At 30.3% G+C, this 13,283-nt stretch overlaps 1 protein-coding gene across 15 annotated transcripts in view; it reads left to right on the top strand.

The window, feature by feature from the left end:
* Positions 1-13,283, top strand: part of CADM2 (cell adhesion molecule 2) — a 1,196,245-nt gene that overhangs the window by 617,306 nt on the left and 565,656 nt on the right. For 11 of the 15 annotated variants that reach the window (XM_071214896.1, XM_071214894.1, XM_071214895.1 and 8 more), the window contains exon 3: positions 4,140-4,182. The exons of the other annotated variants lie outside the window; for them this stretch is intronic. In XM_071214896.1, the coding sequence (XP_071070997.1) occupies positions 4,140-4,182 (43 nt within the window). The remainder of the gene's footprint in view (positions 1-4,139; positions 4,183-13,283) is intronic. 15 annotated transcript variants of the gene reach the window in all.

Genomic DNA, 13,283 nt, shown 5'->3' with positions numbered 1-13,283 from the left:
ACAAGTCTAACTCCCCATTAGACAATAATCAACGTTAAAGAATAGAATATTAGTCAACATACTTGCCTCCTAGCTCTAAGGCCTCCCATTGTATCTAAATGAGCAAATGAAAGAAGAAAGAATTTAATCCTTCAAATTCTTCAGAAATACTATATTTATAGATTTTTGCATATTAATTACTTCATGATCTCAAAAATGTATTAGTGTTAAGAAAGTTAAAAAGTATACCTGACTCTTTGGGATTATTTAGCTAATTTCATAGAGTCACTATATACCACCAAGAGACACAATTACAAATAAATTTTCCAACATTTAAAAAAATCCAATATTGTTTAGCCAAATTATAGATATCTGCTAAATATTGCCCTGGTATGTATTTTAACTCATTGTACACAGGAGTAACTCTCATCAATAGTAATGGTATCTCACATTTCCCAATATGTCCCAGGGTGAAAGATCTGTTTCAATATGTAGATCAGGAAATAAAATACAAAAAAGTACCATCAAAGAGTTATCTTCATGGCAATTTTAGAAATCGGTTTTATGAACACATGTTTCCTCTTGTTTTATATACCCCTTGGCTATTTATAACAGATACTACTTTGCTTGATACCCACAATATCATGAGTTGTTAAACTAGGTTTTATTAGAATTTCTTTCCTCAAAAGTGTTTATATCAGTGGTCGCTAACTGTGGCCCTTCACAGAAATAGTTTGCTGACCCCTGATTTATACTATTCTCTAAATAATGAATATATTATTAAAAGAAAGCAAATTTAGCTGGGCATAAGGAAGTCTTCCAGAAGAACAAGTGTGAGAACAGAGAAGATAAATTAAATTTTAAAAAAGCAACTAACTTTCAACCTCAAATTACTTGGGAAGATGACCTTAGAGGATTTAATTAGTGAGGAAAAAGAGTTTTGGAATATACAATATGAAAGGAAAATAAAATCATAGTAACTCATTCAGACTGGGAGGCTGGTATCTCCTTATCAGAAGGTACCAGTTCAAGGAGAATGATGTAAAGGCATAAAGACAAACTCCTCAGTCTTGTTTAGAAGTTAACAAGAGGTAACTTAATTCTGGCAATTTAGAGTTTGCCAGATTTTAATACTTCAGAGCAAAGCAGGAATAGAGTTGCTGAGCAGACTGAATTTTCTGAAAGGAAACAGAGAACATGATCCTGAAAGTGCAGCAATGTGTGTGAGTGTGTGTGAAAATTATTTTTATTTAAGTTTTAACATTAAATGGATGCAAATAAGAATGCTGTGAATATGTGAAATCATATTTTAATTGTTTTCATTAAAAATGTGTTTATTAAGAATGAGAGGAAAAAAAAGGCATGAGGGCATCCAAAGTAAATTGAAAGGGGCACTGGAGTGTGAGGAGGGAACTGGACTATAAATCAAAACCTGCACAAGGCTAGGCAAATCACTCAACCTCTCTAGACTTTTTCTTATTTAAAATGTGAGGACTGAGCTAGTACATACCTAAAAGTTCCTCCAACCTTAAATTATTGTGTGTGTCCCAGCAATCAGGAGCTAGGGGATTTTATATGCAAATACCCTAATATGGGAAGGTATAAATCACCATAAACTAATGAAACAAGACTTCCACAAAAGCCAGGGCACAGGGCATGTTAGAAATATTATCCCTAACGCCCTGCTATTACTATCATGATCCAAACGATATGCAATGTATATCCTGGAATTTATCAGTTAAGGAAACTGATATAGCATTTATCTTGCCTCAGTGACTTTATTTGTAAAAATGAGTATAGATATATTTAGATGACATGTTTAAAGGATCCAGGCTACATTATTTATTTCCATTTTAAGTGTTGTACATACTCTGTATCTATATTAAATTCAGGTTTCCATTCATTCAGGCAATGAGAGTCTGTACTGAATTGCAAGTGATAGTTTGTTTGCAGCTACATGTTTTAAAGTTTAACATTATAGAACATGATAATATTGCATAGTTACATAAAAATATATGTAAACCATCCTATAAATAGAACATCAATCTGTTAAAATCATATTGTTTCCTGAACAAAGACTAGACATAGGACATTTTAAAATTAAAATGCTTTTATCAATGAACTGCAACACTCCTAAAAATGCATTGTATTTAGCTTATTATAAAATAATGGGGAGAATCTTTTTCTGATATTATAATCTCAAAAAGTTACAGTCTTCCCATAATTATGTTAGTGATAATTTAGAATATATCCTCTCATAAGAATCTAGAACATTCTACAAATAAACAAAAATAAAACAATCTGGCCCACTTCTCAGATTATCTTAAGTATGTATAATGGAGAAAACAAAGAAAGTAGATATAAGCACAACCCATTCCCCCTGAACAGGGAAAAAAAGGAACAGTAATTGATCAAAATCATAATAGAAAGTAATTATAGGTCACTCATGAATCTCCTTTGTAAAGAGTGCTGTGCGCCTAAGAAGAGTTTTTCTTTTGAATTCTTCAGAATTCCTTTTGAAATAAACACAAAGGAAACAAAGGAAACTACCTGTACTTCCATCATTTAGGAAAAATATAAACCAGGGAAACTGAGTCTTACCTAAAGTGTGCAAATCTATCCTAGCCATGCTAATTGGAAGATCAGGATGTTCCAATTAGAAATTTACTCTCTCAAAACAGACATTATGGAAAATGAATTATATTTTATTGGTAAATATCAACCTAGAATTGTTGTTTTACATGCCTAAAATTGCCCAAATTGCTCCCTAATGTCCTATTGATATGCCATTTCAGTTTATTGAATCACAAAACACTGTTGCTTTTTTATTCAGTTTTAATTAAAAAAATGACTAAAAAAATGAATCTGATTCTGAACAAAGGCAATTTAAAAAATGACTAACGATTTTTTTTTTTGAGCTTTACTAAGTAAAAGTCAAATAACCAACCAAATGAACAAAGATTCCCTTTATAATTAGTGGTCAGTTCTTCTAGATTTTATTGGACGATAGCTTAACTTTAGTTTTTAGTTTTCTATATGACTAGTTCAATTATACTTTCATCTGTTAATTCACTCTATAATAAAACATGTGTTTTTACTATATATCTAACACTGTCTGGATGTTTTAGAGAAATGATAAATCTAATTTCTGAACTTACAGAATTCAGAAAAGAGTGGTCAGAAAAATACAGAATCCAATGAAGGTTCATAAACTCTAGTCTAAAATACCCAATATAAAACATGTTTTTTTAAAAAATGAATATATAACAATTAGCAGCTTATCATTTAAAATTTTTGACTATAATAGGATTTTAAGTGAAAAGTATTTGTTTTTTATTTATAGTTCAACTAAAATATTATTCACATGTTAAATCTTTGGAATTCCTAACCTCTTAGTTCAGATGATGGAAGGTATCTCTACTTAATCCACACCTCGTTTAGAGGAAGGGACTGAAATACCCTATAATTTAGGCCGCTTTCTTAAATTTAGAAGAATGTGGGAAGACAGGAAATTTTCCACCCTTAAGCATCATGAATGCTCTTCTCTATAAGCATGCCAACTCTTTAATTATTTACATTTTCCCCTTATTTCACTAATATAAAGTAGAATAAAGTAACATTTTCATCTTATCATTGACCTGTTGTGCTTTTGATTAATAGACAGAATAATTCTTTAGAAACTTCATTGTTTCCCGTATAAAATGAATTCTAAACAAATGCATTCTAAAATCTCTCAGGCAGATAAATATGGATAGTATGGTTGACACTGTAGTAGAGCCAGAAACACTGCATTTGTAGTAGGAACTTTCCTAAGGTCCTTGAGGAAGTAACATGATCCCAGGAAACCTTTGTTGATATTTTTGTTTTAATTCATATTATGTTTGTGGCAGAAAAAAACTGGCAAGAAAAGATGTAATCAACTCAATACAAATGTTCTTGCTGCATAGGCATCTACAAAGAATATGCTACCTATCCAGCTTTGGAAATAACTGATTCTGTTTGATTTTGTCACAACCGTAAATATCCCTGGGGTACAAAGTGAAATAGAGGTTGGATGAGAGTTATGATTTTTTTATCTACCGTATCTTATTTGTCGATTGTGAAATTCAGACTGAAATCTCTTTGAAACTGACATCATGTTTTTTTTCTTTCTGTTTTAGGTAAGCACATTAACCATTCCTGGTGTAATCAGACAGCATCAAGGTAAAAAGAAAAAGAATAATTATATCTTAACAATGCTCAATATGCAAATATATATAATGATTTGGAAAAAAAATGTTAAAGCTAAAATACTTTTTGAATCCAATAACTAAAACTATCTTTAGAAAATCTCAATGATCTGTTTTATATTAGTTTGGATGTGTTGTTAATACCGTAAACTTGCAATATTTGAAACTGCAAATGTAGAGCATTTTGAAATGGTTTATTAAAATCTAGTAGCATATACATACATTTAGTGTATCATGCAAATCAGAACAGACAAAATATAAAACTATATTGTTATCCATATATAAGTTAATATATTTTGCTGCACATATTGGATTAAAACAAATTGATATATAACAAAAGTGATTTTCAAATACATTAGATATTTTATATATAAATATTTTTAGTGTTTTTAAAGCACATGCTGAACATATAACATGAAAAAAATAGAGTAATAACATTTATCATTCTGAAGATTAGTTATCAGCAGATATAAAATAAACTTCCCCCTAAAACAAATAAATAATTTACTAGAAGAAATCTTCTATGAAAATTAAAACGCACAATTTTGGTTTTCTATAATAAATCAAATCATAGTTAAATATACAATTTTGGCATTCACAGCTGAGAGGAGACAAATTTAAATATTTTTACAGGGAAGCACAAGTTATACCACTTTTCTAGTAATATATGTATTATTTTAATTAAGATATGCTAAGAAATATTTGTCCAACTTTCAATATTTTTAATTTTTTCAGAATAAAAGAAAAGAACACTTTTTTTCTATTGGTTCTTTTATTTTTAAAGTGGAGTCAGGGAATTACAGGTTTGTAAGGGCATATCCTGTGCATTTATAGACAGGTATTTTTAGGGATGCAGAATCAAATTTAGTTCCTTTTGCAACAGAGAAGATAATTTTATGGTTCAGGAGCTTACATGGCTTTAAAATTTAATACTCTTGTGTCCTTGTAGTTCTGGAAGGGAAAGTGAATACTCATTATCTTAGAAAAGGACAAAATACTTATAATTAGATGGGTAGAAGTGTCATCATCATTCATTTACAATGATGTGAAAGTAAATAATGTTCTATTTGATCCAGCAGTGGTATTCTCCTTCCTTCAAATGAACGCTTGAATCAAATTTCCAGAAAGTGGAGAGTCTAAATTTTATTTTTATTTTTGAATTATTTTGAAAGATATGATTTATTTTTCTTAATGAGATAATTTGATCATGATTTAAATAAAATATTATATCAATGTGAATATGATGCATAGAAACTTTTATGGCTGTGGATTTAGAAGGGAGAATTTACTTGGTTGTTATTTTACACTCCCTCTTACTTTTCTTTGACTTTCCTTTACTGTGAGACTTTAGGAGTCTTTGTTAAAAGTGCTTTATGTTTTTAATGAGGAACTAATATGTGATTGATTAAGTTAGCCCTCTCTCCAGGAGCAGGGTTAAATATCTACAATGATAACAAGTACGATAAACTTTCAGTTGGTTTTAGCAAGTGCTTTGTAATTATGTGTTTCCCTGGAAGGTTTTGTAAATATTTGGGTGAGCTTGAAAATATATTTTAAATCATATATTTAACTTTAAAAATTATTTTATTCATATGAAAATATATATGTAAAGAAGTAAAAGTTCAATTTATATCAATGTGATCATGGTTAGTAGAAAAAATAAAATACAGGGATAACTTTACAGCATTATAAATTTTTTAAAAAATCCATGTTCTCAAAATGAAATATTTTGACTTATTGTTTCACATTCAAAAGCCTCAAATTCAAGTGAAGAATTATAAATTGTTGATTAAATAAATCTCGAAGAGAAATGCTTTGGGTTCAAGTTTTTGTTAACAAAAACATTCCTAAAATATATTAGCATTGCTATCTGTTTAACTGCAGAATTATAAATATAATTTAATCATTCTTTGATGTCTATGAATGATGTCATATATTAGAATTCATTTCAGTAAATGCTTTCATTAAAGCACCCTAAATGTGAAAGAGGCAATATATGTGTGGATGCTTTTACCAAAATAAACAAAACACAAAAATGGAAGCAGAGAACAAAAACAACAGAAATGCCTTCTCCATCCTGCAAATCAGCTTATTTTACTACCTTTTGTCAGGTTCTTCTATGAGTAAAGAGAAGAAGAAACTTGGTGTTCATTGTTAGTTGGCTTTATTTAATGTTAGACTACATGATATATGTTCTTTGTCCATTTGAAGCTATGCTTTGAATGTGAATACCCATCAACGACATTATGAGTCTAAGATTGATAGCTATTTGATTTAGCAACATCTGTTGTTGTTTGATGTAGTCCAAGCAGATGCTCTTCCTTGAAATTCAATGTGCAATTTGATTTACTCTCATGACATATAACCTTAGCAGATGAATATGATTGTTACTGATGTAGAAGTATTAGAATTACCAGTTATATGGTTGTTTGCATCTTTGATCAAGCACATGTCTGCAGACTGGGTCAAACATCATGAACTTAAATAAGGATGAAAATGGGCAAATTCTTAAAAAAACACTTATCCCATAAATTGACATAGAGTGTTTTCAGTTTTCAGGGCATCTAGTCATTTTTCATTTAGCAATCCTCTATTTAAATGGTCTTGAAAAACTAATTAAAAAGCATATATATATATATATATAATCAGAATGATGTTGTTTCATATAGAATTGTAATGAGAAAAGTACCCAGAGACAGGCACTACTGGGTTATTTGATTCTCCATTCACATTTTGTAATATGCTGCAACACAATAAAAACCAACATAATTGTAACTGAATTATGCTGTTTCATAGTTTGTATGGGGACACACAGGGATTTAGAATAAATGTTAGAGAGATAATGCTAAGGATTAGAATATTGTGATCAGGGTTTTTCTGGGCATAAAAACATTGATTAAAACCAAGCAAAAGAGCTTCAGTTTAGGAAAAATTTCAAATTACATAATATTACAATAGAGATCATGTGTATGGTGTTTCTAAGAAGAGCTTCATGTTCTATAAGGGAATATACATCTGATTTCCTTTTCCCAAGGAATTCCCTTGTTCAGTGTTAACGAACCAATGGTATCTTGTGACCTTTTCTATGCAAATATGAACAATTTGAGGCTATCACAGTCTCTCATGCATTGCTCCTTAAAAGGACATTCTTAATTGCTTTTATAGTCTCAATTTTATTTTAAATTCCATTACCTATAATATCTTCTTTGGAGCTTGAAATTAACTTTTCCTTCTCCACTATTTTTTCCTTTTCTATTTTGGTAAGCAATAATTTTACTTTTCCACTGAAGATCTAAGGGGTTTCTTCCAGTATAAGCATGATTAATTCAATATGATAAAATAATATTTATTACATTTATTAACCACATTCACTGAAAGAAAAGCATGTTTTTCCCTTCTATGGAGATCAATCAATGATGTACTCTATTATTGTACATGGAAGTAAAGCCAATGACATGATAATAGAAGAATATTCTTCTTTAGAAATTAGCTTGAAAATAAAGTTGTTTTACACTGTGTCATCTAGTTTCTTATTTAACTCAATCCCTTTGTGATTAGCAGATAAGTATCTGTTAATTGACTGACCTTGAAGCCAATACTGTGACTTCGGAAATGCTTTAGAATGGTACTCTGAACCCCATTTTAAGTTATAATTTGAGAGAGAGAGAATGAGGTAATTTAAAAATAAAATTCCTTTCAAATTTTCTTTTTCTACCTGAGCGTTTCTTTGGGGGCAGACTGAACATGGCAGCCCAACCTTAAAGTTAAACGTATTGTTCTTGAAATTTGCTTCTATCACTGCTGAGTTATGAGGCAATGGAAATGCCTATTTCCTTATTCTAAAAATAGAGTAAAGCAATTTAGCCTTTGTTTGTGTTCTTGTAATTAGAAAATGGTGGAAACTTTAATTTTTAAACTGAACAAAATTGTGTTCCTCATTATGGAAACTAAATCAAATGTAATTATAATAAGACATGATTAAGTATTTTGAAGTCTCAAATGGGCAATGGATGTGCATTCAGAAGAAAATTTTAATAATATTCGTGATCATTCTGGCTTCAATACTACAGTCCTCAAATGTTTGGCACTATTACATGAATAAGCAATCGATAGTCAAATTTTGCCCATTACATTGAAAGTCCCTGAGTAGAGATTCTTTGTCTTGTTTTCCCATGTAATTCTCCTTCAACTAAATCAGGGCTTTGCCCAATTTTCAGGTACTTACAAATACCTGTATGACTGTCGTTGAATAGTTTATTTGTTAGATTGACTTACAGAGAAAAGCTCTGAGTTGGCTGCATTACAGATTCCATAACTATAAATATAAAGGAATTTCAAAAGTTATTTATTAAAAATTATCTCCGTTAAACCTCTTCTTAAATGAGGCAAAGACGGGTATAAATAGATGGATGACTAGATAGATGACAAATAATGACTCCCTTTGAAAATAATCATTCCATATCACAGACTTATAGCTAGTCAGAGATTTTAGAAATATAAGCATTAGTATATTATATTAGTCTTCTAAATAAGCAGTAAATATTTAGTGTAGCATTTATTTTATTCCAAAATTTGTGCCAGATTTTTGAGATACATAAACATATAAAGATGGCAAGAAGTCACAATATAGTTATGTTACAAAAGGTAAATATGATATTTTATTTTATAAAAAAGAGATAAAAAGCATGGTCCAATTGTGCATATGAATTATAAACAGACAAAACTAATTTATTATTTATTTTTAAAACATCAATTTTTTTGGATACACATTAATAAAGCACACAATTCATCCAAAACAATCAATGGTATTTGGTATAATCACATAGTTGTATGTTCTACACTTCAATCATTATTAGAGCATTTTCATTATTTCAATAATAATACTAGAAAAGAAAGAGAGAAGCAAGTAAATTCCTCACTTCTCAATCTTTCTCTGTTTTCCCTGCTGTACAAAGCTGCTGTTTCTGGCTATTCTTGCAAAATATTTTGTTTTTTAAGCAGTTTTGTTGAGATGTATCGATATACCATATGATCCATCCAAAGCATATGATCAGTGGCTTTTAGTATAACACTGTGAAAACTAATTTATTTTTAAAATCAGATTTCCAAATTTGTATCTCTGAATTACCTCTCTTTATGGACTGACACTGAAGACTGAATAAATACATGGGTAAATTTGGAAATTAGCTGTTCGTCATTTGTGTAACACCATTTGCAGTATATACGTTTACCCAAATTAATTTTGGGGTTCATTCATGTTATAGAATGCCTGATTTCTATGATTCCATTGAAGACTTTGACATTATTAGTCATGCATAACTTCCTAATTTATATAGATTATTAGAAACTCATTATTCAACAGTTCAAAATTATGTTATCATTCATCCTACTTTAGGATCACAAACGTGACTTAGTCTCATATCTAAAGAAAAACATGATGATGTGTTTTACGGTTAGATTTCTTTCTAATATTCAATTTTATTCCTATTTTGTGTGTAAAATAGTTTAATAAAAGTTTAATGTAATATTCTTGATGCTACCATTACTTGTAGTTAGCCTTAATATTTAGAGTTTTGGGACTATTTTCAATGCTTTCATTCTGTTCTTGTAGAATTCAAATTATACAAATTCTAATATATTATTTTGAATAATTATTGCAGAATAATATTTTTCTCTTTATATGCTAGTCTATTAAAAAGAAATTCTAGTAATTAAATCATTTCTAAGGCAAGTGCTCTCATCAATGGGAATCTAATTCAATCCACATGTTTAATCTCTACTAGAAACAAGCCTAAACTATTCAGTAATTTTACATGAGGCATCTCAAGCTCTCAATATTAGTAAAGGTATATTATCATCATGATTTTAATAACATGGAAACATGGAGCTGTGCTAGACTCTCAAATTCAATTTTGTAAGTATTTAGTTTGCTCTTTAGCTTCCTAGTTCTGGGAAAGATGTTTTCTAAATCTAAATATAGATTTCTGAAGGACAGATAAAGTATCTAGAAATTAACTTATTTTTCACATGTATTCAAACAGTGGTCAGACTATTACTGCATTTTTCTCACTTACGAAGTAAGTACTGATTCGAGCTTTGAAAGAAGTTATTTTTCTAGGGGAAGGGAGTGGGAAGGTAATGAATACAGTGTTCATTATTTTTGTTCCAGTTTGGAAACAACTTTTAATGATAGAAATACAGTATATATTATTTTGATAGACAAAAACACTAATATGTTTTGAGTTGCTCCCTAAAATCATATGATACAACTCTTTCCATTTTGCTCTGGTTTATGTAACATATGTTATATGTTTGACTTAATATATCATGGAAGTAAAAGAACTAATATAACAGTCTCTTGTTATTCAGAAGTTTAAATTTTCCCAGTGATGAGACATTTTCTATTTACCAATTAGTCATTCATGTCAAAATCTATATAATAAATATTTAGTTTTTTCTGTCTTAAATATTTCTTTATATATTTATGTGATGTCATATACAGAATATTTAATATACAGATCTTTCAGAGAATAGTGTTGTAGTCTAATGTTCCAAAAGAAATAGATTTAAAATAATATGGAAACACATTTTTTATGTTTAACTTTATTGAAATATCATATCATTGGATACAAATCAACTTAAAATTTCAATAGTTTTAATTTTTTTGTGATTTCAATATGTTAAGTAATTGTTCCCTATATTAGTTTCCCATTGCTGTGTAACAAATTATCACAAAATAAATACCTTAAAACAGGGGAAGGGATGTAGTTTTGAAGTTTTTGAATTGTTGAGTTCGTCCTTCCCATGTACAAGGTCCTGGGTTCAATCCCTGGTACCTCTTAAAAACAAACAAACAAAAACAAATGAAAAAAACCACCTCTCATTGGGGCACTCAGTGGTTGAGTGCCTGCTTCCATGTATGAGATTCTGGGTTGAATTCCCTGTACCTCCTAAAAACAAAAACAAAACAAAAAAATTAACATCTCACTCTATGGATCATGAGTCCAGCATGTTTTAACTAGGTTCTCTGCTCAGGGTCTTACCAGGCTAAAATCAAGGTGCTTTCCAAGGCTGCAGGTTCATCTAAAGTCACTGGCTATAGGCAGAATTTGTTTCCTTGTGACTGTAGTTTCCTGTTGAGCTGGCTGTAGGCTGGGGCTTTGTCTCAGCTCCTCAAGGCATCTTCATTTCTTTGCCAAGTGGCCCTCTCCGTAACGTGGTTATTTGCTTCTTTGAAAAACCATCAGGAGAATCTTTCTCTTCAGAGAAGGCCCAGTCCATCATTTAAGGCCTACCTGGAACAATCTTCCTTTTGATTAAGTCAAAGTCAATCAATCAATAACCTAACCATGAAAATGATGTCCATCATACTTGCTGGTGCAGCCCACACTCAAAGTGAGGAAATATAAAGGGCATGTGCAACAGGAGTCCGGGATCTTAGGAGCTCTATTAATTTCCTCCTTTGCTGTAAGAAATTAGCTCAAACTTAGTGAATTAAACCAAAAAAACTTTTACTCTCACAATTCTGGAGGCCAGAAATCTAAAGTCAGTAACATTGGTCCAAAATCAAGGCAGGGTCATGATTGTTCCAGAGGCTTTAAGGAAAAAAACATACCTTTCTCTTCCAGCTTCTGCTGCCAGCATTTCTTGGCTGGGGCCAGATCACTCCAATCCCTGCTTTTGTGATCGAATTGCCCATTCTTTTTCTGTCTCTGCCTCTGCCTTGCTTTTATAAGGAGTTTTACAGTGATGGTATCAAGGGCTAATCTGGATAATCCAGAATAATCTTTCCATCTCAAAATCTTTAACTTAATCACATTTGGAAAGACCTTTTATTTCCTTACAAAATAACATGTACAGGTTGCAGAAATTGGGGTCATATTTTTCATCCTAATGTAGGGACCATTTAAGAATTCTGACTATCAGATTCCTGTAACAAAGAAAGCTATATTGTATCTTTCAGTGTACATTAAGACTAATCATATTTTATTAGTTTATGATAGTCTAAAATAATATAAAGTAAATATATTATAAATATATGTACAATACGTAATATAACTTAGCATAGCATTTTATAACATAATGCAATATACTAGGTACAATAAACTAGGTAACAGTCAAGATCGGTTTGGCTGACATTTTCATCTCCTTAGCAAATACTGCCTGAATGGGAGTGGCTATGTTAAAAAGGGATTTCAAGTCCTCATCCAAGCTTAAATATAAGGTTATGATATGGGAAGAAGAAGCACAAGTATCACACATTTGCCTTTCACAGTCAACTATAGTAAAAAAAAAAAATCTAGAGATCATTAAAAAGCATAAAAAATAAAAAATAAATACGTACTCTCCTTCAAATTAACATTTGGCTTTCTAATGTTTAATCCTATTTGACTCCTATAAAAGTTGTATTGGATTTTAATATCAGGTAATTAATAACTGTATTTTTGTGACAAGTGTAAACTGATATGTTTTTTTCTTTTTACCTAATCCTGGTTCTTCTACTAACTAGATCTGTGATTTAGTTTCCTTTATATTACAGTAATAACTATCTCACATGTCCATTATAAAAATCCAGTATTGGATGACCTATATTTTATTTATGTGAGCAAACATTATTATTTTTGTTTCAGTTTTAGTCTGTTTCATTAGTATATTCATAAGCATAATATTAAATCTCTAAGTGTTTTGAAGAGCATGAACTATAAGTCTATGATAATAATGCAGTATAAACACAGAAATTTCATTGAGTTTAGAGCTAAAATACACCCAAAGCTACCTTGGTTTTCTATTTGGCAGGAAGACCATATATTTTGGTTAAGGTCTGGTATTTTTTAAAATATATGAACAGAAGTTAGAGAAGCAGTTCAAGTACAGGCTGTTTCTTTTATGTCCACTGAATTTGGAAAGAGAGTATATAATGAAAGAAGGTTTTACTTCACTGAAAAGAAATGCAAAATATTGCAAAACAGAACGTGTATTTTTATTATCATTAATATTCTCAATTATATGCACCAAAATTTGTTAACAGTTCTATTGTCCCTGGAGACCTATATGAAACATCCATATGTTTATTCA

This window comes from Dasypus novemcinctus, chromosome 4 (assembly GCF_030445035.2).
Source record: "Dasypus novemcinctus isolate mDasNov1 chromosome 4, mDasNov1.1.hap2, whole genome shotgun sequence".
Classification (NCBI taxonomy): domain Eukaryota; kingdom Metazoa; phylum Chordata; class Mammalia; order Cingulata; family Dasypodidae; genus Dasypus; species Dasypus novemcinctus.
Note: the sequence above shows the minus strand (reverse complement) of the source record. Positions and strands in the feature narration are given on the sequence as shown.